Source organism: Lichenostomus cassidix, chromosome 3 (assembly GCF_008360975.1).
Source record: "Lichenostomus cassidix isolate B80296 chromosome 3, HeHo_3.0, whole genome shotgun sequence".
NCBI classification, from domain to species: Eukaryota; Metazoa; Chordata; class Aves; order Passeriformes; family Meliphagidae; genus Lichenostomus; species Lichenostomus cassidix.
Genome location: NC_139483.1, coordinates 64,241,308 through 64,267,707, shown reverse-complemented (window position 1 = coordinate 64,267,707; position 26,400 = coordinate 64,241,308). Strand labels below are relative to the sequence as shown.

The window sequence follows — 26,400 nt, the reverse complement described above, 5'->3', positions numbered from 1 at the left end:
GCCCGGGGCGGGGCGGGGCGGGGCGGGCGAGGGCCGCGCAGAGCCTGCTGGGAACGGCGGGCCCCGCCCCCCGGCCAGTGCGGCGCGCGGCGGGGCGGCGTCCGCCATCTTGCCTCGGTGTGTGCCGCCGGTGCGGAGCGCTCCGCGGCGGGGAGCTCGCGTTCGGACGGCGGCGGGCGCCGGGCGTGTCCGCCGCGATGGGTAAGGAGGGAAAAGCGCTGAGAGCCGGCGGGTACGGGCAGCAGGGGCCGCGCTTCTTGTGGGGCGGGGTCCCCGGTGCAGTCGCTCCCCGTCGCAGGCCGGTCTGCCGCTGGCTCCGGCGGGGCATTGCCCTCACGGCGGTTCGGTCGGGGCTGCGACGGGGTGTCCTCTTCCTCGGGCGAGCGGGATCTGCCGTCCCCCCTTCCCTGCCCTACTGCTGATGGAGGAGACTTTCCACCCCTTCTGCTGGGGACGTGGGTGAAGAGCTGCGCTCCTCGCGGTGTGTCGCGGCTGGCTGGGTGGCTGTCCGGCCTCTCGGGCTGGCAGCTCCCGGACTGGGCACTCGTTGCGGGCAGGGCCGGTGCGGAGCCTGTGGGCAGCGTCGGGCCGGGGAGGGGGCGGAGGGACAGCGAGGCGCCGTGTTTGGGCAGCCTTATGGAGACAAGAAGGAGGAAAAAAAAGTAGTGTGATAGGTGTTAGACTATGTACAACAAGTGGGCGCAATGCAGGATGTGGTGGGTGGAGGGATTTGATGTTAAAACGGGTGTCGTTTTGTAGCACAGAAGTGCAGGCTTGCTTGGATCTGGATGCAGGAGGTGTGAAACCAGGGACTGCCAGTCTTCTTGCCCTTATGATGTCTGTATCAAAAGCCTTGTGGGGAGGGGATGAAGCTGTAACTTTCTAAGCTTTTCTTTTTAAAAACAGTTTTGATGAGACCTGCCTTCCAGTTGACCTTCTGTAACTGTACAGAGCTGGTGACTGCGTTACTTTGAATGTGCACTTCTCTTGTTCAGTCCATTTCTTGGTCTGACAGTTTCATTGGCACAACTAAATTAGCAAGGCATGAGCGATTAAGAAAGGGATGGTGTACTAGGACTAGATGAGCCAGTAGCATTGTTGGGAAACTAAAGTTACATGACTACTGCTAGAAATTTGCCTTAGACAATGCCGCACTTAGCATTGCAGTGCAGAGATGTCAGCCGTTTACTTAGGTTCTTGTGAAGCAAATACTGGGGTGAAACAGGTAGCTGAGTCCTTGGGGTGTCACCTTGATGTCAGCCTAAGTCTGCAGTCTGTTTTCCTCTCATAGCTTGGGTTTATTGCTTAGCAGTCCTTGGTACTGCTGATTTTAAAAAAAAGCAGAAAAAACAAACAAAAACCCCAAATCTGAAAACAAATTGTCTCAGTATGGAAGTTTCTAGACAATTGTGCACAGCTCAAGAGCTGTAGTTTACATATTTTCGCCTTGTAGAAGAATTCCAAACAAGTGATAGTTTGTGTAGAGTCTTGGATCATGTTTTTAGCAGCTGTTTCTCAGATGAAGGCTGCAGTTCTAGCTTTAAAAAAAAAGGCACCGTGCTATTAACAACCTTTTCCACTCAGTTTGATCACTCTGGTGACAGAATCATGAGCTATCACTTTTATCTTTCCACAACTGATATACTTAAAATGACAGTCAGATTCTAATCCTCTAAATCCATTGAAAGAGCTGGTATTGGAGCGAGTCAATAATTTTGTTAGTTTAAAATGGAAAAGGATGTGTCTGTCTGGGTTAAATTCTTTTTCTGCACACAGTTTAGAAGAAAAAGCGTAATCCTTACATTCTGTTATGTTTGTGAGATAGTGAAAGTAAAACAATGCCATAAGGTATTAAATGAAGCAATAATTACTGCAGGTTTTTTTCCTCAGATTTGTCCTTATTTGTAATACATTTAATGTCATCTGTGTGAGAGGAGGAAGGAAATTGCTTTGGTTGCTTGCTGACAGAATCAGAATTTAGCAGCCTAATATCTTTGCTTTTTGTTTTTCAGTTTCTTCTTACAGTGTCTTATGTCCTTTAGTGATATATCGGATCCTTGAGATGAGCTGTAGTTTAATCTGCAGTTTAGAAATGCCTATCTGCGCATAGATTTTTCTATGATTTCCCCATTAAAGATTTTTGTTGATGAACTGGGTATTGCAAACAGATGCAGGAATATATAGCAGCTGCTGTAGATATTTTTGTAGTACAAGAAATGGCAGGTTTGGCCTTTTGGAGTAATTTTTCTTTTTTTTTGCAATAGACAACATGGCAAGCCCAGGTAAAGATAACTTCCGAATGAAAAGCTACAAGAATAATGCACTTAATCCCCAAGAAATGCGCAGGAGAAGGGAGGAGGAAGGAATCCAGCTTCGGAAGCAGAAAAGAGAAGAGCAGGTAAGCGTCTTGGTGAGCTGTCAGCTGTTCAGTGCTTGTGGAGCTATATTCAGGGACCTGAGAAGACTTGAGCAGACTCATCCTCTGGAGTCGAATCCAGGAATGCCAGGTTGAATGTCTGTTTTCTTTGGAATTGTGGGAAGCACCAGGCACTTCTCAGTAGGATCATAAAAAAATGAACAGAAGCCCTTTTAAGTTACATGGGCACACAGAGGAGAGAGCCATGACTTTTAACTTTAATCCATAGTCTAGGTTTAAACATGTGAGACTAGACTGAAGAACACTCATATTTCAAATAAGAATTTGGAACCTTGCATTGTCTTCTAGAGTCTGGGTCAAAGTTATGCTGTTTGAAGGGAGAGGATTATTTTTATCTTTGATACCACGCTTCAAATTGCCCAAGAGCTCTTCTACATTAACTTAGTAAAGTGGCTACCAGTTAGTGTCCCTGAACTATTATATAAACATTTGCAGTTGTTCTCATTGAATTTTTAGTGATCAGAGTGCATGGAACATTATATAATTTAACAGTTTGTGATAGTTCCTTTTCTCAAAATGCTTAGTAGTTTCTTGCCAGGAGGGTAAGGAATGTAGTTTGTTTTTCTGGTTGGTCTAAAAAACGAAGAGTTTGTCTCACACAACCTAGAGAGTGTCCCAGGCTGTGATCTACAGTCTGCTTCTAGGTGGGAATGCTTACTCTTCAACTGGGAAAGTGGTGCATGGAAAAAGAATGTCAATTATTTGGGCCAGTGGGGTAAGAGTCAGAAGTGGTATGGTACTGGAGCACTTACCTGTGAATGGGTGACTGCATTGCAGTTCCTGCTGAAAGTTTTGTTTACATATTTTGTAATAAATGCTCCCTAGATGAATTATGAAAATAATGGGTGTTTCCTCTCCCATGCTGGCTCTTGTAACAATGAGACTACTATTATGCTCTCCTTGATCTTAGTTTGTTGCACTGCTGTTTTTCAGCTCTTCCAGAACTGGGGAGAATGAGTTTATGTGGGGAGATGAGACTGCTTGTGCTCCAGAAGAAATTGTAACTGGTAGATAGACCAAATAAGTTTATACTTTTCAACCAAGAGTTTCTGTGTCCTTGTTGAGTGCTAGAAAAAATGGTTGGTCTTCCAAAAGTGGCACGTTGTTTCTTCTTCTTTTGTGGTTTTAAGTGGAATTAAGCCTCATTTGCATTCACAATGCCATTGTTGTTTTGTGTCTAGAATTATGCCCAATCCCTAAGTGTGTCGAACAAGGGAGAGAATGCCTTGGTTTAGGTTCCTGCTGAAATAGAGCTGCATGTGAATATGGAGTTGTGGACATGTACAACAGCAGAAACCTAGGTCTGGAAACACCTAGAGAGACAAGACCTTCAGGGTTTAGTGGGTGGTTTCGTTATTATGCTTACAGGTGAAATCTTAGTCAATGGACCGAGGGTCTGTCATTTCTTTTTAAAAGTACAAGTGTAATATTGGAATTGTTAGTTAGATTAGTTGTAAGTGTAGTACTGAATAAAGACAAAAATTTAGGTTTGGTTTCTAGAACAGGTCAAAGTGAATGTTTTGTCTTGCTTGTATGCCAGAAAATGAAGGGGCTCTCATTGAACATAGTTTATTGAATACTGCAGTGCTGGTATGTATTCTGAGCATAGGCAGTGCATGCAGCCAGTTGTAAAGTGATTTTTGCACATAGAGAATGTTAGAATAGTTAGAAAGTTCATCTTGAAGCTACACTATTTTTTTTTCTTCTATATAAAAGTAATGTTTGTGGTTTAATCTTTCTTCAACTGGGTATGAAATACAGGTGCTTCTTAGTAGTTTTATGTAGAAGGAAGGAATGCGGTGTGCTGTAACACAAACATTCCCTATGTGTTGATGATTTTAAGCCTATAAACTAAGAAAGTGGAAAGTTGCTTGTTGAATGCTATTTCTTGCTTAGAATGAGTGGTAATTAAAAGGGATAAAAACCTAAAAGCAAAAAGATCTGTATCTTATTTTCCTTGTGGAAAAATTTATGGATCTTTGTAATGAATAAGAATTTAGTTTTAAATGTCTATCTGAAGTGTTGCTGTGCAGTTTATCAAGATATAGATATGGTAGATATGCTTTTGTCCTTCATTATCTAAAAATTATTATCTAAAAGTTATCTAAACTTTTGTATAGAATTCCTCTTGCATGGATGAATAGGAAGGTGTGTAGTTAAAATTCCTTTTCTGGTATTGTTGAAAATACTTCATCAAGTGTATTTCATCAGTACCCATGCTTTGGTAAGTTCTAATATCTCCCAAAAATTTCTCCTTTGTTCAGTTGTTTAAACGCCGAAATGTTTCTCTACCGGGGAACGAAGAATCTATGGTAGAAAGCCCAATTCAGGATCCTGACGTCAGCTCTACTGTACCTATTCCAGAGGTAAATACTTTAGAGTGTGTTTAGAATGTTATCTATTAGTGTGCATAGTACTACACATAAGAAATCCTCCTTGCATTTTTAGGAAGAAGTTATTACAGTAGATATGGTGCAGATGATTTTTTCGGATGATCCTGATCAACAACTCACAGCAACTCAGAAATTCAGAAAATTGCTATCTAAAGGTAGGTAAACATTGCCTGTTTTTTCTATTTGCCTCCTTCTGTTTTATTATGAATTATACTTAGAGTCAGTTATGCTCTAGTTATGTTTTATTTTAAAATAGACCTTGCAGAAACTTACAGTTCTATTCATAAAGAAACTGCCAAATCCCTTCTGACTTGATGGCTAAATAACCAAAATCTTCATTATTTTAATGTTAAGTCTTTCAGACAAAGTAAAAAAACAAGGATGTTTTGACTGAGGTGTCCAGTAACTAACTGCACACTAACATACTTAGAGTAATTGTTGCAGTGATTCAGCTTCTCATTCCGTACTCAAGGGGAAAAAAATTAGATGGCTGGCAAAGAAGAGTTGTAACTTGGTTTTTTGGGAGTATAAAACATGTAATCTTAAATTGAGCCTAGGATGGGTATAGCATGATAGGTAAAGGTGTGCTTGGTCTTTTAAAATAGTATGCAGTCATAATTGCTCTTCCACCCACCTGAGCTATTGGTTGAAGGAGCAGTGTTTTGTGATGTGTTACTAATGTGCCACGGATAACAGCATATATTACTGTTATTATATGTAATAGAGTGTTTACTAAATTGCAGCACTTCACAGAAAGGTTCCTGCAGTCTTCTCAAGTGAAAAGTTTGTAACTCCTTCATTTGAAAATAAAATGATTGAATGAAATTATGATAAGAACTGCAAATCATATTCATGTTTTGTGTCATACTGAAAAAGTAATTTATTTGGTCTTTTTGCACAGAGATCTTTGTTTTTATTCCCTAGAGCCTAATCCACCTATAGATGAAGTCATACAAAAACCAGGAGTAGTACAGAGATTTGTGAAATTTCTGGAGAGGAGTGAAAATTACACTCTGCAAGTGAGTTTGGCTTGTGATTGGGGTTTGGAATGGGATTAGAAACCCTTCAAAAGAGTTTTGGAAGGCACATGTTTTGTTTAGTGGAGTTTTTTAGTAACCAAATATAATTATTTTTCACCACTGAAGCCATATGTTCTCATTATTGCTCCTAAAAATGTGACTCGACTTTGTGAATTTCATAGTAGTTGTTAGGGTCATGTATTCAGCTGGACAAAAACTTGGGTACTGAAAGCGGAAGGTGTTCAAGAGGATTTGGGGAGTGGTATATTAAGATCATCAGCAATGATGTGTAAGCAGACTCTCTCTCGTTAGTGTTGGGTAGACTGTAGTACTTTTCAGTTGAAATCTTGTAAAATAAAAAAATGCAGGAAACTGAAGGGGTGGTTTGAAACCCTTTTAGAAAATCTTTAATAAATATCTAATTAGCATTAGGAGTAACTAGTTCTGTCTACTCCCCCATGGGAATAGCACTTGGGCCTTGTGGACATTCATACCAGAAGAATTAACTTAATATTGAGTAAATGAAACATATTTGTACTGGTTAATAGTGATTTGCAATCTTTCTTAGTGCTGTAAACCAAAACCTAAAAATAATGTCGTTACTGAAGATTCTGGCTAAATAGAGATTTTGTTCATGCCAAGTTGTAATTAAGTTGCCAAATGTTGTTTTATTGTATAGAGAGTGGTGTAATAATAGTCACTACATTTCAGTGGAAAGGAAAAAAAGTAGGAAAATTAGCTTTTGAAATCCCTATGTCAAACTTCATGTCGCGATTTTAAGTTTTACTTCTGAGTGGTTTAACATGGCTGTCTTTGTGTTCCTCAACAGTTTGAAGCAGCTTGGGCTTTGACAAACATAGCATCTGGGACTTTCTTACACACCAAAGTTGTAATTGAAACTGGAGCTGTTCCCATTTTTATTAAATTGCTTAGTTCAGAACATGAAGATGTACAGGAGCAGGTAACTATCTTCTTGAGGGGTTTTATAACTACTTGAAATTCATTTAATAATGTCTTCTTTGGGGTGTGTGGGGTTGGAGAGGCCTTGTGCCCATTTGCCTACCAGCTAGTTGATCTGCCTCTGGGAAGATAAAAATTTAGTCACTGTATTTTTCCCTTATGGATTTTTTTTCTCTATTCTGTAATATTTGCTGTAAAAAGTACAGATTATCTATAAAAGTTAATTTGCAAGCATTTATAAATTCACTTGGGTGCTTTGCTTTTTTAGGCAGTGTGGGCTCTTGGGAACATTGCTGGTGATAATGCAGAATGCAGAGACTTTGTTTTGAACTGTGGAATATTGCCACCTCTCTTGGAGTAAGTATTATGAACTAATGCTATAATATATTGTACACGTATAGATAAATGTAAACTTCAACTTAGAATTTATTTGAAAATAATATAAGCTTTTTTTTTTCCATTGAGAATCATAGCAATATAATAAAAAAGAAGCAATCTAATGTTTTGGATTACATGAGCTTCATGCATATTTTTAATTAATTAGTCCATGACTGGCAGCTTTTCAGTGTTTGCAAAAGGAGAGGAGTGTAATTTCATGGGTATGAAATTTCTGTATTGTGCAAACTCTGTGTTACCAGATTTCGGGATGTATAGGGTGGGAGACATGATTTAATACCCACTTGTATTTCTATGATTTCATCTACCTGGCAATAGACTGTTTTCTCCACCTCTGTCCAGTAGCTCCAAGCTCTTGTCTTCCTTTTTATCCATTTGCTTGTTGAGATGAGCTGACAATAGTTTTTACATGAGCTGTGTTCCACTAGAAGATTTCTCTTCACTAGGAATATCATTTTAGCATTTACTATGTGCTTACCATCATATTTTCAACACAGGGAAAAATTTACACAACAGAAATGTTGTTCAGTTTGTTACCTCTTAAAGTAATAAAATTACTTCAAAATGTTTGTAAAATAGCTTAGAATAGCAGATTACCTTCACCAAGGGTTTAAAGAATTAACAGACATTTTGGTATGTATCTGAAAGTGAATCTGATTTTTCAGGTGTTGAATCTTTTATGTTCTGTTTGGCAAAAACAGAAGTAATGTGTTAATTTTTTTATATGGACTTCAAAGTTCTAACTGTTTTATGGAACTATTTTTATTATTATTAATTGCATTCCCTGAATGAAAACATCAAAGTTCATTCAAAGGAGGGTTGTATCTCCTAGCCCCTTCTAAAGACCCTCAGAAAAGTTTAGTTGAATGATTTTTTATATAAGCAATAGTTTACATGCATATGTGTGATTTGGGAATGAGACATCCGTGCAAAATAATTACTCAGATTGAGGTGATTTTAAGAAAATAGTTGCAGCGTGTAAGCTATGAAGAAAAATAAATTTAAACTAGTGACCAATAATATAATTTCTCTTCCTGATTTAATGTTCTGTTGGTAATGGTAGACATAAAATTACCTAAAATTTACTAAGAGATTACTTTCTTTGTTATTGTTGTCTCTCTTGCACAGATTGTTAACAAATTCAAATCGTCTCACAACAACTAGAAATGCAGTCTGGGCTCTCTCAAATCTTTGTAGAGGAAAGAACCCACCTCCAGACTTCAGTAAGGTATAATAAAGTAGTAATTTTGAGAAATTGGAAAGCTAAAGAATACTTATGTTTGTAATATTTTATAAAAAACAGAGTCTTTGGATATAGACATATATTTTATGTTTTTAATGTCATCATACAGTCTTGTCCATCAGTTGTATCTGTGAAAAATCACCTGCTTTGGCATCTATCAGCAATAAAATCACATCACTTAAAAACTTGAGACTATAGTCTGATGCAAATAGTCATACACTGGTGTGAAGTGATAGACAAATTATACATTCAACACTAAACCATTTGGGGCTGTCTTTTCTCCAGAACTGTTACAGAGAATGTGAGTTATAGTTGAAGCTTCCTCAATTTTTTTTCTCTATGATTGTGGGTGCATGCTGCATGAATAAAATTTTGAGTTTCCTGCTCTGTCAGATGCAGTTAAATAAGATTGATGACAGAGAGAGCCTGTATGGTCTCCCGTTTTTTTTCTTCTTCTCTCTAGTATGTGGCTATAAAGATTGTAGAGACTAGTGGGAGTTTTAGCTTCTTATTTTCAATATGAAATTAATTTCTGGTAAAGTTAATAACTTTAAAAGAGCTGAACGTTGGATATCTTGATGGAAGAGACTGAGGTTAAATGATCATTAATCTGGAGAGAGTTTACCTCATGAGTTAGTAATTACTATTATTGCTACTTGCTAATTCTTGAAGAAATAATAACAAAAAGGGGGGATTTCTGATGTCAGTTATTTGATCACTTCACCATCATTCTGTGTAAGTTATATCTTTCAGTAGTGTTTTGTTCAGGTAGTGAAAAAACAAGGTTTTTTGCTGCTTGAATATAAAACCTCACAGGAAAAGGATGCCCTTTAGGCAGCAGCTAATAAAAATAGGTCCTCTGCTTTTTGCCCTTTGCAATAGTAGCAGTTGGACACGTAACAGAGGCTGAATTTGCGTAACCCATGTAAGGTAAAGAATTAAGTTCTACAAAGAATATGAAATTCCCAGGCTGTACAGCAGAAACCTGACAGGTTCCAAATGATGTTAAGATGGTCTAGTTCATTTGGCTCTATGTGGAAGCTACAGAGATTAAGGCCAGAGGGTACAGCAGCAGTGAGAACTGAAATGAGACCTTGCTTTTTTCACCAGTTCAGTGAATGTTGGGTGCTCTGTGAGTTATTCCAAGTTGGTTATTACAAATAAATGCCAGTACTCCTACAAAGCCAGCAATAAAAAAAACCCTTTATTACTTTGAGACTCCTTCTCCCTGAATGATTAAAAAAAGTGTCAGTAATTCCTGATCATCTGGTTACCTGTAAAAGCAGATGGTTTTTGTTTAAGCTGAACAATTACATACTTAGGACAGTATGTCTCAATAAATAGGCTGTGAATCAGAATTTATCCAGTTTGCTGGTTTGAATTGGATATCTAGTTTATTCAGAAAGTGTTCCACCTGGGTCCTTATTCATTAATGGCCTCGTGTACTTGGGCAGTTAATAGTTTTGCACATTTATGCCTTTGCAGAGTGTTCTCTGAAACTTGAAAAGTACAGAACACCTAATTTTATGCAATATTTTTCTTTAATCTAGGTTGCTCCTTGCTTAAATGTTTTATCAAGACTGTTGTTTAGCAGTGATCCGGATGTATTAGCAGATGCTTGCTGGGCCCTCTCTTACCTTTCAGATGGTCCTGATGATAAAATTCAAGCTGTAATTGATTCTGGAGTGTGTCGAAGATTGGTAGAGCTGCTTATGTAAGTCTTCTTTTCACCAAACAAATGTCTTATAGTACCGTTAATATTAAAATTGAGCTGTGTTTTTTCACCTGAAGTCTTAATTTATTTTTGTGAAAAGTGATAAACATGAATTCAGTCTGAAATCTTTTAAGCTGCTTGCTAGGTTGCTCAGTTCCTGGAATTATTTCTGTCATTAACAGTGAAAAAAAGTCTTCTCTAAAGTATTCCTTTATATTCTTTAAAATTTAATATGGGATTTCTTATACATGAAGGAATAGAAAGGTGAGGACTGAAGACCAGTCTTGAATTGTAAATTAATTTATCCTTTTTTTTTTTTAAATTTCACTTCTGTATTTTCCTTTCTAAGACATGTAGTTTCTATACAAACAGTTCTTGGACTCAACGAAGTCCAGAGGCAGACTAGAGCCACTCTTGAATTGTTCCGATATATTTGGGTTTTGGTTTATTATTTTCCTGGAAAGGGAGACTAAATCCCTGTGTTCACATGGGTCTCCAGAGTAGGTCAGGGTTCCCAGCACTGAAAGCTCAGCACAGTTCCCTGTGAAAAGCTCATTGTTGTATCTGTCAGGAGAGGGTAAGGTTGCTTTCTATTCCATAGAAGCTCTAGGACAACTGAGTAATTTTCTTCCCCCGCTCATCAGCCAGCTGAGTACGGACTTCATATACTGGCTTCTAGGATTATTGACTCACAAAAGGGGGAATTTCACTTAGCAAACCTAGTAAGCTTTAGTATACACCTCATACACCCACTCTGGTTCTGTGGCTATTGAATGACGCATGTTCCAGTATCATGTTTAATAATACTTGAGCTGGGCAAAAGGGATCTGCTGGACAGATTGCTCTAGGTTATGTTGTTCCATAGAGGTGCCCAGTCTTTGAATCAGCAATTCAGTTGTGGGGTTGCAGTTGTCAAATTTGGCTAAACAGGGGGAAAGTGCAGTAATACAGTGTTTTCTATAACCAAAAATTTAGCACCTGAAGTAAACCATTTTTTGCTGAAAATGCAAAATTATACTTTAACACTTGGTAATATCAAGCAATATAATATTTGTCTCCAGGCATAATGATTACAAGGTGGTATCCCCTGCATTAAGAGCAGTTGGAAATATTGTTACTGGGGATGATATCCAAACACAGGTAAGACTAGTTGATTTAAGAAAAATTACTTGGCAAGACAGGATTTTGTAAAAACTTTGACAAAATACGTGTCCAGTACAGGTATCTGCATATGTCACTGAAAGAGGCTTTATAGAAGTCTATGTTGTTGATTTGACAGTTCAGGCTGCTATTTTAAACAATAAGTTAATGCAAGAATGAACTGGCTTTTTTTTTACAGCATTATCTGTAGTGGATTGCTTCGTTTCTGTGTGGTACTTTGACTCTTGCTTCTCATTTTTGTTTTTTTTCCCCTTCCTTACAGGGGGTTCAATTATTTATTATGGTTCCCCTTTTTTCAGTGTTGAAGGCGGTCAAGGTTTTCACTTCTAAGCTATGCTTGTACTTGACTTGTCCATGAATTTTTACCTATTTGATTACTGATGTGATTTATTCTAAAGATTTATTTTATTAATTTTAGGCAATGGAATTGGTTTCGAAGCAATGCAGGAAATAGCAAGACAAGTCCTCCTTTAAAAAGAATTGTGTCTAAAAGGCTGACAGAACTAATGTAAAGAGAACATAAGGAAAAGTGTTAATTGCATAATTTGTGAGCTCTAGAGGAGGGGATCGTGCTAAGGAATTAAATAGAAAACTTGGTTTCTTAAAAAAATGAACAAATAACTATACAAATTAGATATACACTTGTCAGTTATTCTGACTTACTCATATTTTAGCCTTAGGCAGCCTTACTTAGTCTTGGGGTTGTCAGTCTTTTGGTCTGAACTTGATTGAAAGTAGATTATTTCAAATTGCTGGATTGTCTAGTCAGACTCTGCAGCACTGAACACTTTAATTTTGCAGGATGTTATCTATGACACTTTGCATAATAAAAATGTGTTGCAAAATCTTTTGAAGTCCTCTGCAAAATGCTTTTATATTTTTTATATGTATGTATGTTGTGTAAGGCAATATATAGATATATTGTATGACCCAATTTTCAAATTTTAAATTATTGTAGGTGATTCTAAACTGCTCTGCGTTACCGTGTCTCTTGCACTTGCTTAGTAGTCCCAAGGAATCTATTAGAAAAGAAGCATGCTGGACTGTTTCTAATATAACTGCAGGAAACAGAGCTCAGATTCAGGTAAAGCCTGGGAGTTTGTTACTTGGTTGGTTTTGTTTTCATTTTACTACTTTACGTGATTTTCCTTCGCAAGGACATGTAAAATGATACTGCACTGACTCTGTATTATTTGTTTTACTCCTAACTGTGTATAATTTTACCTAACCTAAATGTTTTCTTCTAAATTTTGAAATATTATTTTAAATAAAAATAACTGTCACAATTTGTACTACGAATTTGTCCAGAGAAAAGTGAACCAGTTTGGAAATGCTGAACATTTCACTTGGATAAAAAAACAGCATGATGTCATCAGTGCTGATTTGCATTCTTTTACATCCTGGTTATTGTTCCAAGTATCCAGAGCTACCTAAAAAAATGTTCTGGTTAATAAAAATGAGAATTCCGATTCAGAATACATGTTTCAATATATTTTTTTTTGCATTTTACTTCAGTCAGAGATTAATTTACTTCTTGATGTAATTTAAAACATGTAATCAAGTTTCCAGTTACAGACATAGTCTCTTGTTGGAGACCGCAGACCTCAATAAAATGGAAAATTTTGTTCCAAGGCTTGATCTTCAGTTCAAAAACTCAGGATGTGTTGTATGATTTTGAAATGGGCCACCAGAAATAGAGAAATAAAAAACCCAAGGTATTCTGATGGCTGCTGCAGTGCAATGTTGGAATAGTTCTGAATTGCAGTTTAGCACTTCTAGTTTCTGTGGCACCTTGTATACAAAATATTCTTTGCTTTGGTATCAGCAGGCATCACTAACTCTTGTAGTTAAGGTTATTAATATTCTGAAAATTAATTACTGTAAAATGTTACAATTTCATCTCTTAGGCTGTTATAGATGCAAATATTTTTCCAATATTGATTGAAATTCTTCAAAAAGCTGAATTTCGCACCAGAAAAGAAGCAGCATGGGCCATAACTAATGCAACATCAGGAGGAACCCCTGAACAGATCAGGTAAGTTTGTGTATGTTAACTATTTTCCTAAGGATCATTTCTGCATTTGAATCTTGACAGTCATAGCAACAAAATCCTAAATATAGTCTCAATTCCTTGAAACTCTGTAGAAGAGCTAAATTTAGAAGTAAAGAAGAATCAGAGAAGTATATGCAGCAAACTTAATCATTACTGCTTTGTTTCAGTGGTATTGCACCTAAAGCTTTCACAGGCTTATCTTCCAGAACTGATACTACATTGTTAAACACAATGGGAACAGTTGCTGAACAATTTCAGTGTTTGAAAATGGAAAACTTTGGGGGGGTTGTTAAGAAAACTTGTGCAGTAGGATTGTTCATTTGTGGACAGACTTCAGGGATTTTAGTAGTTTCTTCATATATTTTAAACTCACTATCAGGTATTATTTTAAAGCAGATATCTAAACTCAGTTTTCAGAACTGAGTTTGATTAAAATTTTACTGTCAGTAGCTATTTATGTGCTGCAAAGATAGGACTTCCAGAATTGCTATAATAAAATACTCTCTGGTGTCTTTGAATACTGTCAGAGTAATGAGCACTTTGAATCAGTAGCTGATAAATTGATTTATAAATTACTGTATTATTTGAAAGCCAGAACTGAAAGTGATGTGATAATTTTTCCAATATATTTGGGGGATGTGTTGCAATAAGCACATGGTTATTTATTTAAAATGTAAATAATCCTGGTTTTCTTATAGCCACTAAGTGTTACTAGAGCTAAGGAGAGTATGAGTTTGTTTTTTTTTAAAATATATTTTAATTGCGTATATAGTGTAACATTTTAAAATCTAGCATTTAAAAACAAATTTTAATTCAGGGTCTTCAAATAGTAGATGCGTGTATAATACCGTTTCAATAGCTTCTCATAAAAAATACAGTTACGTTATTGGTGTCATGAAGTTTTAGACCTCCTAATATCCTCAAGGTACTACTGTCTAACTGCAGGATAGTTTTAAACCACTGAATTAAACTACATATGGAGAAAATTGCTGTCTTCGTTTTACTTACATACTAGAAGCAAGCACACAGTTATGACTTGCAAAAGTTCATACACCATTTTTTTCAAAATTGGGAAAAGGAATGGGATACTCAGAATCCCAGTATTTTTGTCTTTACATTAACAATTACATCCTTCTTTTTATAGTAGGTAATGCTGTTATCCTAATGGACTGCTAGTGTGGACTGTGTTAGCACAGAGCAGTGTCCCATGTTCTTACCTGTATCTAATGTGTTTACTTGATATTTTTACCACACAAAATTTTAACTTCCTGAGAAAAGAACTTCCTGCTAAAATTTTTTTCCTTTATATTCAGTTAAACCCACCTGAAAATTGTAAGTGAAAAGAAGTTCAAAAGACTACAGATTTCACACTCCAATTAGGAACATACACATTATTTTTTTTTATTAGGATTAGTTGTAGTATTATTTCATCTTGTGCTGTTTCTCTTCATGTTGTTGCATGTTTTAGAAATTTGTTTCAGCTACTTTTCTTAGGAAAATAAGTACCAATAGCAGTAGACTGGTATGTCAGAATACATGTGCTGTATTATCAGTTCTTATATTCCCTCTCCTCTGTTTTTCTTCTGTTATAAAGGTATTTGGTAGCACTGGGTTGTACCAAGCCTCTTTGTGACCTCCTGACTGTGATGGATTCAAAAATAGTACAGGTGGCTTTAAATGGACTTGAAAACATTCTGCGTCTTGGAGAACAAGAGTCAAAGCAAAATGGAATCGGCATTAATCCTTATTGTGCCCTCATAGAGGAAGCATATGGTAAGAAAATACTTCTTGTAAAACTGCTTACCTGAACTGCCTTATTCTAGGCTGTAGGAACAAAACCATTGTGAGTCATTTTGAAATTTGCAGGTAAGTTTTAATGTAAGAATTACTCCAAGCATAAGTAGACATAAAGTATCACAAATTAGGTAATGTTCCATTGTAGGGAAGAGTGGTTAAATGCAGAAAATGTCTGGGTGTTTATCTGCAGTCAGTTTATGAAATGTCCCTCGAGAGAGACATTCCCAGAAGGGTTTAACACAGATGTCCTAGTCTATTGGAACCATGCTTTGCTTAAGTTTATCAGCCATTCTTAAATACAGTTTTTATTACTCTAATACAAAGTCCTGTCTGATACAGTTTAATTACCAACAGTAAGATCAGGAATTTTTTAATTGATCCCAAGGTTGGATCACTTTTTAATATAGTAAATACCAGTAATAGCAAAATCAACTTCAGATCATAAAACTAAATAAGTTTTTACTTTTGCAAGTATTTTGTTTAGCTTCTTACAAAAGTTCTTGAGTTAAACCACTATATAGAGGCATACTATGAAAACTAATTTGTGGAATTTCATGACTGGATGCTTTTGATTTAACAAAATTAGTGTTACAATTGTCTTTTAATGAAACTGGCATTCTTTATGGAGAGTTATCTTTTTTGTAGCTTTAATAAAACAAAATTGGCAGACATTTGTATTTCAGAAATTGCTAGTATCAGTTCTAATTGACCACATTACATCTGATCAGATGGTACTAACTTTTCTGTAAAGCATCTTTAAATCTGAATTCCGTTACAGAGTTTAATTTTTTTATATCAAGTGCATACTTGAAGGACTTTGCAATTAAATGCATAAGAAGAATAAGTACTGAAGACCTTACTGGAATTTTTTGTGTTCCAGATTTTCAGTCCATTCATAATTTTAACATGAGTTGACTCTCTAGTTGCTCTTTTTTCCATTAGCATTGTAGTTTCAAGTAAGGAAAACAGCTGATTATATCACCCTCATTGCTTTGGCCACTGCAGTCACCAGAAGGGTTCATATGAGCTTTTTCTAATCCAACTTTAGTGAAAATTACATTATCCTAAAAAGCTAAACAGGAGTTTTGTATCAACCCAACTGACTGCCTTAGCTCTTGATTCAGCCAACAGAGCTGAGGTTATGTCTTCTAGCTTTAAAAATGGTAAGGTTTTTGAAAGATAATATCTTTAAATCTTACAATTAAATTTGAAGAAAGATACCAGACTGTGCCCAGTGATGACACCATGAGTGGAAATTAGAAATTAGAGCTGGGGAAGACTGAAAGAGTAGAAGAACAGGAATCGGGATGTTATTTTAATTGAAATCCTTCTAGGATAGTTTTTAAATGAGTTTAGGCAGCAGAAAATGAAGACTAGAAATACATGGGTTAGGAAATAAGGAACCTGTGATATTGAATTAATTGAGGTGACTTGGGATTGTATTTTTCTGTCTTAAGAAGTACCACTCTACTATAAGCTGTTTCCATTTAAATTCATCATTCATTTAAGCAACTAGATTTTTGAAAATGTTCTATTTTGAATTTAGGACTTGATAAAATTGAATTTCTTCAGAGGCACGAAAACCAAGAAATCTACCAAAAGGCTTTTGAACTCATAGAACATTACTTTGGTGTTGAAGAAGAGGACTCTAGTATTGCACCTCAGGTGGATGAAAGTCAGCAGCAGTTTGTGTTTCAACAGCAGGAGGCTCCAATGGAGGGGTTCCAGCTCTAAACTATTGAAGTGAATACAAGCATAAAATTTAAACACTTGTACGGTTTGGGTTTTGTTTTTTTTCTCAGAGGTCTTTTCTTTATGGCCAAAGTTAGAGGAAAAGCTGAATATGTTCTGCAGAAATAGATGAAGAAGCAGCTCATGCACTTTCATATATTTTGTTAGAGACAACTGTTCTCTGTTTTTATTTGTGTTCTTCATTATCTCTTATGTACATAAAACAACTGTGAGTAATCATGTCTAAAAGCATTAAATGTGATTTAACAAGAACTGTTTAGCTAAGACTTGGTAGGATTTTAGGTAGTAGTTCTGAATTTTTCATGTAGTCTCAAACTTCATAGCAAGCAATACAGTTACTGACAGTTGAATTTTTGGCAGTAGGCTTGACTTGCCCAGTCTCTATCAAATCTACCTCTTGTATTGAAGCAGAAACATTGCTTCAGAACTAAGGCATGAAATAAAGATGAGCTTGTAAGAAGCTGAATTGGAATGTGAAAAATATTTATTTAAATGGTGAAACTTTTATGCATTACTTACAACACACTGTTGGAATTTATTTATAAAATGTATTTAAAGACATAATAGATATACATATATAATGCTAATTACCTAATGTAATATTGAATATATGAAAAAGATTTTTCTGAATTATGTGGGAAGACCATTTCAGAAGTTTTCAAATTGGAATCAGCAGAGACCTTGCTGGTCATTTGATGTTGGCTCTGTTTGGAAAGCTGCTAAATGGCATTACAAGTCAGCCACAACTGCAGTATTTTGCAGTGGAAGCAGCCGCTGCAGTTACCACAAGAAGGCTGCAATTGGGAATGACAGAGAGGGTGATTTGCACAAATCATCAAGCTGATGTTTTATAGCTGTCTTCTGTCATGTAGTAACGCCACTTTAGTTTGAGAAACATTACAATGTTTGGCTTTTAGTACAATAGCTTCTTAGTTTAGACAGTAGGTGTTGTTTTTTGACCAAGTATGCTACTGCCAAGTAGGTTAATGAATTCAGTTTGCTTTTGGTGAGACAATAGAAATACTGCCATGAAGAATGAATAGTGAATCACTCCAGTTGAAGGAAAAGTTTGTTGTATTGTAAATAGCGTTAAGTATGTGGACACCAAAACTAACTAGAAGTTATTGTCATCTAAATACTTAGGCTCTACAATATACAGTGTTTGCTGTTAAACACTAAAAGAAATAGAATTCTAATATTTACGTTAACAGTTTTGAGTACAGAAAAATGTATGCTCTGCTTTGACTTGCATTTAAGTAGTGTTTCTGGTGTATTAGTAATATATCTCATTTGGAGGAGTTAATACTTTGGGTTAACTCTGAAGTATTGCTATTTTTTATTACCTGTAATTAATGTATTACCATCAAACTCCTGGGTTAAGTGAAATCTGTGACATATGAGAGTATTTCATGCTTCATAAAAAGCTGCAATTTAAACTTCAAATCACTTACCCATGGCACTGTGCTTGTCACTAAACAATATTTTAATGCACTGAAAAATACAGGTTAAAGGTGATACCATTTACAGTACCATTTTATATTTAGAATTTTTTTTACATGCAAGTTAGGATTCTAGGATGTTTCACTTTGATGTTACAGCAATATATTCTATATTGTAATTGAATGTGGGACTTGAAGTGAATTTTCTAAAATTAATGGTCAGTTTTGACTAAGATGTAACTGGGAGGGAAGCAACCTCCCTTTGAAGTCTTTTTAGTGGAAGATAGAAGTGTAAGAAGTGTATATAGGAGTGCTGTTACTTTATGAACTCTGAATAATGAGATATTTTAGCAAATGACACTTTAAACCTAGATTTGTACAGCATACAACAGTTTTGAATAGTGTGATAATATTGATTACAGCTGCCAAATTTTCATATAATGCTAGGTGATTGTACTTACACCCTTTTTACTCTCATAGTTTTAGGTTTTCATACACCAACCTTCATTCTTTCCCGTGGTCTCCCCACTCCCCATCTATCAAAGAACAGGGTAACAATCATGGAAATCTACCAAGATTACTAGCAAATGCTGAATTTCAGTGTTCTAGCATAAGAAAATTATTCAGGTAACAGGGTATTCCTTTGTTTTTAACAACCTTGTTTTGATAACAACCAGCTGTGCCTGCTTTTTATTTGGAGAACCCTGTAAAACTACATTTATAAGTCTCTTTTATTCAAACCAAATCTGGACTATGAAAATCTTAATTGAAAGACTTGAAAATGAAGAAAAGAGTGGACATTTAAAGTATTATATTTGTTTTGAAAGAATGTCTTCAGTTTTGTGGGTATATTATTCTGTCTGTGTGGATGGTTAGTGACTGCACTTTATGCATTTAGACAAACTATATTTCTTGCCTCTGATACATTAAAATGGAATGATTTAAAAGGGAACTAAAATTAATGGACTTGGGATAATGAAAATCCTTATTTAAACTCAACAATTGGTTTACCCTGATATTATTAAAAACAATAATGAAAATTCTTTAAAGGATATATATACAGGATGGCCTCTCCTATTTTATCACTGGATTCATATCATGCTTTGTTAAAAGCACATAAATGAACAAAATAAAACCAGAGATTATGACTTAAGGTCAGCTCCAGTGTACTCATTTGCAGGTAGGGGCATGATTATGATGATGTTACTTAAAGAGATGAAACCAGTATGGAGAGAAAAACAAAATAAAACTGTGATACTGAAAATTTCTTCAAGTTTGGCATTTTATATGCAATCTGAAGTGCCCCAGCAGTTACAAAGTCAGTTTAAAAATACAGGGGTTTAGGTTTAATTAAAAGAGTACCATTTGTTCTGCTTAAATGTGAATACTAACTAGCTAATCTATGCAACTATGCAGAGCATAAGATTTTTTTAATTGGTTCCCTACTCTTGATACACTGAATCATATCTAATTTTTTTGTCATTGCACTTTTGTCTGAGGACTGGTTCATAGAGCTTTTTAATTTTCTAGTATTTGCTTTACACACTGTTGCTAGCAGCCATCAGAAAATAGTAATAATGTTGGCACAGAAATGTTAGCTGTAGAACAAGTTTGCAACTGGAAACTATTTATTGTTGGGCCTGTCTTTAAAAAAATAGTAAAGATGCACTGTTGTCTTTCCTCCGTGGTTAATTCTCAGTTGGTTTAAATTTATTAAATTGTACAACTGCGGATTTTTGTAATAGGTCTGCAAATTGATGTGTGGACTTAAACAGTGACCTCAAGAGCTCACTGAAATCTGGAATGAGGAATTCCAGTTACTTACGGCACAATATCTTCATATAATGTGTGGAAACTAAATTAACTGAATTAACTTCAGATAGTAATAGTGCATCTTTAAATCCAAGCCAAAGGCCCATTACTGTAACAGAACACATAAGTAGTATGCAATATTATGGAATGTTAAATCTCCAAATACCATACAGAAACCAATAAAACCTATTTTACAGATGTTTATTGTATTTATGTAGTGATTTAATAAGTGTGGCTTCTTAAAGCTAAAAAATGCAAATGTCATTTTGAATACAGCATTGATGCAAATGAGTTCAAACTGGCAGATTTGTGCACTGAACAACTGCGCTGTCACCAGACAGAAAACTTTTTGGGTTTAAATGTTTTGTGATTATCTAACCAAAGATACCTGATATTCTTGGGAAACTGCTTCTCCTCTAAAAAGAATTACTGCTTTTAATCATATGCAAAACATTCTAACTAAGTTTAATTATATGCAACAAGTACCCCTCATATCTCCCTAATAAAAGAGACTTGCCTTTCTTTTTGGGATGCTGTAGCTGTCCTTAATGGCTGCAGAGTGTGCACACTATAGTTGTCCATTTTGGGATTAAACTCACTGATTGCTCTCAGCAACAATTAATTTTGCTCCTCTGAGGACGTTCAGCATTTCAGATGAAGTTATTTTGTCTTCGACTCTGCGGCCAGCGCAGCCTCCTTCCTCCACTTGGCCTTCTTTGCCAAGTTCAGGCTTGTTAAGGACTCATGACGTGCAGCAGCCTGAGAAGGTAACAGTGCAGGGGTGAGGATGCACCCAGGGAAAGCTACCCGACCTCGGGGAGGGGAAACAGCCACTTATGTGTCAGGGGCTGGCAGAGACTGTTAGCTAAAACTTGGGCAGCTGTAAGCTGCTGCTCTTGTTTTAGGGTTGCCTACTTTTCACAGAATTCCATAATTTTAAAATATGCTGCAACGTTGTACTCACCTTCTTAGCTGAAGCAATCACTGCAAAACAGGCGACAATTGAGAGCCCAATCATGATGTAACAAGCTTTCACTCGAGCTTTGTTTCTTGCCTTGTCTAGCATCTCTGGCCTGCAATTGAAGTTGTTGAGTCATTACAATACAGCAAAGTATCTCTTCAAAGCATCGCAGACATAACATCACAATTTGAAAATAAATATAGCATCTTCAGCTTGCTGCGGTTTGTTATGTGTCTGCCATTTTCTGATCCTAATCCATTTCCCACGGAAAAGCAACATTTAATGGATTTAGACTGTTTTGGAGTGGTTTTTTTTAACTAGGAAAAATGTTGCTTGGGCGATAAATGTTTGCATTTCAATACTTGGGGTAAATAACGCCAGAAATCGTACCTTAAGCTCTAAACACAGTGAAAATTAAGGGGGTTTATCTATTTTAAATGGAGAAGTAGACATGGTGTCAGATGAATGGAGTAAAAGTAAGTTCTTTTTTTCAAAATCAGCTTTAGAAATAAATTACTGTCATGTCTAATGTGTTCAGATGGTGTTCTGGAGGTGGAGGACTTTACATCTTTGGATTGTTGATTAAAACAGAGTTTGTGCTGCTACCAGTTAGAGGTTTTAGTTCTTTATTGAAGCAGCAGCCTGACAGAAAGTGGGCAGCTGATATCAGCCACCTCACTATTACAGAAATGCACACCTGAACAAGAACAATCTACAGGATTATTTACTGATCATCGGAGGCAAAAGTAGTGAAAACTGCTGCCCTCTGTTTGGCAGTACTTGGTGCAAAGGAGGCATTTTACAGCCCAGCAATCTGCCTTGGTGTAACTCCTATTTCCACCCTCCTCTTCTAAGCCAGTGGCATAGCCCTGAGAACCAGCAGTATAGGAAATAATGAAAATTGTCCCAAAACGTTCATCTAAGTCTTTTTCCAAGTCAGACATTGTACTTTGGGCTACAGTTTTTAAGATGTTCATAATAATACTGTCTGTGCACCATTTTCCTTTCATAATTCATCATGGGAATGCTTTATATATATAGATACATATATATATTTGTAAGATATAAGTACATGTTTTATATGTATGTATAAACCCACAACTATATGTGTAAAAAGAATAATTGCATAAAGAATTGATTTTGTGTTCCAAGTAAAGGTGGTGTAATGCTCTCTTTCCTCCAAAGCACCTTTAGCTTTACTTTTTAAAGAGTAGCGTGGTGGGATGGGGCAAAGCTGAGGATTTTCCAGTGGATGTTCTGCCCATGAAAGCCTGCACCAAGGCTTTGCTGTAAGGCTCAGTGTGGTGGAAGAGGACAAGTCCTATGAGTGGCAGTGCTGCAGAACTCCTGCCTTGCCAGAGCACACAGGAACACGTCGTGCACGCTGTGTTTCTCGCAGGTGATTAACAATGCCTGCAGTTCTGAGGAACTGCTTCTGGTTTGGACAATGATAAAAATCATCTTCAAAACAAACTGCACATCAGACTGGCACCTAAGATCATTAATCAAATAATCCATTTGTAGCAACAAAAGCAAAACCATAAAGTTATTAGTCTGACGTATTAGCCTAATTATATTTCACAGTGCACTAATTGAAACTCCCCTGAAGCAGATTATCACTTTCTCCCTGCTTTCTGCATCTGCTTTAGGGAAAACAGACAATGTTCTTCCCTAATTGCACATTAGGGTCTTTGCTATTCAATCCTTAATCAAGACTCTAGGTAAACCTCTGCTGAAGTCAGTGACAGCTGTTTTGTTTTGTTTTTTTTTAAAAAAAAAAGAAACCACAACAACCTTGAATAAAGGCTGTAGATTTTTCTCACAGTACAAACGATTTTCTGCAGTTAGATTGTGTTCACAGGTCACAACACCTTGCAATTCTTTTTTTAACAAGAATTAAAAAGGTGCCAGAGTTCAGCTTCAGTGCCTCACCATTAACTACTTCTAGTATATTACTGTTTATGGTCTTACAGTTCTAAAAATACGTGCTCACCCAGAAAGCACAAAGTGGTGACACCTGCCAGGCCAGAAAGTGATTTTTGTGCATGTATGTGTATGACTGACAAATGCAATGTGTCTTTATAAACACGTCCCGACAACTTGCACAGCATTTTCAGCTTCTGAGACATGTCTGAACATTTTTCTCGAGGAAGATGGTGAAACTAACAGAGCACAAGAGAGGTTAGATTGTCCAGAAAGCCACTGGTCAGCTCAGCAAACACCAGTGAAACTGTGAGGAACCAACAAGAACGGGCAGAGAATGTACCTGTTCCTTTACACAGTTGCGCATACTGCTTATTCTAGACATGCCAGCTCAGACTGGGACATACTGTGATGATAAAAAGTGATGTCCTGGAGAGATATCTAACACCCTAAGAAAAGGGAGCCTCAAGCATTTAGAGGGGTTTCAGGTGTTTGTGACTGACACCGTTGAGGGTTGCTAACTTTCAGCAAGTCAGAGAACTGTAGAGTCCATGTGGTTTGGGTGAGAAGGGGCCTTCAAAGATCATCTAGCCCAGTGGGTCAGCAAGAATGGGAGACAAAGACTGTCAAGTACTCAGTTTTCCTTGATGGGGGATGCACCTCTCATTACCTCCCTCCCTATTTTCCCTCAAATTCTATAATAAAAAATAATCTTTTGTATGTAATCATGCAGTGACAGCTCCCTTAGAACAGTTTATGTGAGCTATAAACACAAAATATTGTTTACCCTAACATCCTTCTCAGCACGGTAGGAATAAGCAAAACAAACAAGCCAGAACATAAATGTAACCAAGGCTGTCTACTCAGATGGATCCAGTTCTTAATCCCAGGCTCTAGGGACTCCAGCAAGGAACATTTTCTAATCTTAACCTCTAACCAGGACAGGAAATTCTCTTGCCCTCTAATTTGTTTCCAAGTCTCAGTGTTGTAAAACCAACCATTTTAAACTCTGTTGAAAAGCTTTAAATTTTTCACAGGCTCAGGATCACGCCACTGCTTTCCCTTCAGCTCCATGTTACCCTTGGACAAGGCCAGCACACTTACGGGATCCTCAGAGGAATCTCTTCTTCTGTCTTGAAACGTCCAGTCCAGAGGAGGATTTTCTTGTCAAACTTCGAAGGTTTGCAACTTGCAACCACCCTGTGAGCCTGCTGAGCTTAAAGATTAGGAAAAAAACCCCACTTTATAAACCGTACACTAAGAGTGAATTATGATGGGTAGTAACGGGTGGAAGGGAAAAAGCTGGTGGAAGAGTAATTTAGGGATTAGACCTCCAGGTCTCGGCTGCACAGTCACCTCCACGCCGTCTCTGGGATATCCCCGCACGCAGCGACTGTTCCTGCGGCTCTGGTTCGACCTCCCCGCCTCCCGCAGGTGTGAGTACCCCAGCCAGCAGGAGAACGATCGGGACCACCCGAGGTGCGGTGCCAGCGGCGAGCATCCCCACCGGGCAGCCCGGCCCCGCTCCGCCCCGCTCCCGAGCCGCCCGCCCGTGCATCTCCCCGTCAGCCCCGGGACGCTGCCGCGGAGCAGCTCCCCGGCCGCCCAGCTTCCCACCCCGCGGCGGGCAGCTCCTTACCGCGGCTGGTGCTCGGGCTGCGGGCGGGATCTGCCCCTGCCGAGGCTCCCCGCGGGGCGGGCGGCCGGAGCGGCGCGGCGGACAGCAGCCGCCCCGGGCGGAGGCGCGCCGACAGCATGGCGAGAAGCGGCGAGACCCTCTGCCTCGGCGAGACCCTCTGCCTCGGCGAGACCCTCTGCCTCGGAGGGACCCTCTGCCTCAGCCGGACCCTCTTCCGCAGCGGGAGCCTCCCCGGTCCCGCCCGGCCCCACCCCGCCCCGCCCCGCCCCGCGGACCCTTCCAGCCGCGCCCGGAGGAGAGGCGAGGCTGGACGGGACGGTCGCGGGCACCCGGCGGGGATAGGTTGTCCAGAGAAGGCATCGTGCTCGCCTACCGCCCTCACGGAGTGCAGCTGTAGTGGGAAAAGGTCAGCGTCCAAAATAAATTCGTCTAAAGAAACAGAAGCCGTAGCTCAGCTTCGTGTTAGGACGTGGACCTGCTGGAGCGAGTCCTGAGGAGAGCCACAAAGACGACCAGAGGGCTGGTGCACCTCTCCCCTGAAGAAAAGCTGAGAGAGCTGGGGCTCCTCAGCCTGCAGAAGAAAAGGTCCCAGGGAGACCTTACAGCACCTTCCGGTGCCTAAAGGGAGCCCGCAAGAATGATGCTTTGACAAGGGCGTGTAGTGATTGCTCTACCCCTATTACAAGCAGAAATGGCTTTTAACTGAATCAGGATGGGTTTATATTAGGATGAAATTCTTTCCCATTAAGTTGGTGAGACACTGGCACAGGTTGCTCAGAGAAGTTGTGGATGCCTGGAAGGTTGGATGGGGCTTTGAGCAGCAGGTCTAGTGGAAGGTATTTCTGGTCATGGCTTCTAGATGATCTTTAAGGTCAGTTCCAACACAAACCGTTTTATGATTCTATGTAGAGGATAAGTTCTGTGACACAGACCTGCCCACACGCGTGTTTCTGTTATTTAATTGCTTTCACAAGGGTCAAACATACTGATTCTCATCAGATGTTTTTCCATTTACTTCAACTGAAAAGTTTTTTGTTTTTCCTTTCACATCCTGGACAGAGTAAGACATTATTAAAAAACAAAACAAGAAAAAACCTTGAAAAAAATATTCAGAAAAGTCAGCACAGAATACATATTTGCTAAGTAACAGCCCGTGTCAGTCATGATATTCGTGACAGTCTCAACTGAATTGTGTCTGTGCAACCAAAGCCAGAACGATTGCAGATGAGCAGAGGAAGTCCTGCTCCCCAGGGATGGATCACTGTCTGGCAAGAACTTCAGTCCTGTGCTCCGTGTGACAGCACAAAAGCGGAGTTTTGAACTGTTTGTAGCCAAAATATCCAGCTATCTCCTTTTCAGGAGCAGAGCATATAGCAAAAGGGAAGAGATGCACCTCTTTGCACACACATACACACACACACGCTACTTGAGTAGGTGTGCTCTCTTTCAGAATGTTCTCAAGGAGTAGACAACTGTAAGAACGACCTAGAGGATGATACTTTACCTTTGCTCAAAGAGAGTGGCATAGTGTCAAGCAGTGCTCCTTGTCCCTGAAGACACAGCTGGGAAGGCTAGGAAGAGTCAGCACATCTGGGCTGTGCTGATCAGCATCATTACTATGCAGCATCCTAAACACTGCTATTAGTTGCCACTCATGGTGTTCACTCACACATTTAAGGTTTCTGTAGTTTCAGTGGCCAT

General features: G+C 38.2%; 2 protein-coding genes across 2 annotated transcripts; one reads left to right on the top strand and one right to left on the bottom strand.

Annotated features, from left to right (window-relative positions):
* Positions 1-62: 62 nt before the first annotated feature.
* KPNA5 (karyopherin subunit alpha 5) lies at positions 63-20,378 on the top strand. The gene is made up of 14 exons (XM_085056111.1): positions 63-201; positions 2,265-2,398; positions 4,702-4,803; positions 4,886-4,985; positions 5,755-5,849; positions 6,679-6,810; positions 7,078-7,166; positions 8,334-8,433; positions 9,999-10,162; positions 11,224-11,302; positions 12,282-12,407; positions 13,231-13,358; positions 14,971-15,149; positions 16,720-20,378. The coding sequence occupies exons 1-14, from the start codon at positions 198-200 to the stop codon at positions 16,905-16,907; spliced, it is 1,620 nt and encodes a 539-aa protein (XP_084912237.1). The 5' UTR covers positions 63-197; the 3' UTR covers positions 16,908-20,378.
* FAM162B (family with sequence similarity 162 member B) lies at positions 17,392-24,923 on the bottom strand. The gene is made up of 4 exons (XM_085056112.1): positions 24,700-24,923; positions 24,165-24,276; positions 21,141-21,249; positions 17,392-20,935 (listed from the first exon to the last, which is right to left on the bottom strand). Exons 1-4 carry the CDS (start codon positions 24,815-24,817, stop codon positions 20,837-20,839), a joined length of 438 nt encoding a protein of 145 aa, XP_084912238.1. The 5' UTR covers positions 24,818-24,923; the 3' UTR covers positions 17,392-20,836.
* Between the last annotated feature and the right edge of the window lie 1,477 nt (positions 24,924-26,400).

Excerpts from the sequence above, each read along its gene's own strand:
- KPNA5 (XM_085056111.1), top strand. Across the intron at positions 2,399-4,701 it reads AGCAGAAAAGAGAAGAGCAG|TTGTTTAAACGCCGAAATGT; the intron begins GTAAGCGTCTTG and ends TCCTTTGTTCAG. Across the intron at positions 4,986-5,754 it reads CAGAAAATTGCTATCTAAAG|AGCCTAATCCACCTATAGAT; the intron begins GTAGGTAAACAT and ends TTTATTCCCTAG.
- FAM162B (XM_085056112.1), bottom strand. The coding sequence starts at position 24,817 with ATGCTGTCGGCGCGCCTCCGCCCGGGGCGGCTGCTGTCCGCCGCGCCG. Across the intron at positions 21,250-24,164 it reads GAGATTCCTCTGAGGATCCC|GCCAGAGATGCTAGACAAGG; the intron begins GTAAGTGTGCTG and ends CTTCAATTGCAG. Across the intron at positions 20,936-21,140 it reads TGATTGCTTCAGCTAAGAAG|GCTGCTGCACGTCATGAGTC; the intron begins GTGAGTACAACG and ends TTACCTTCTCAG.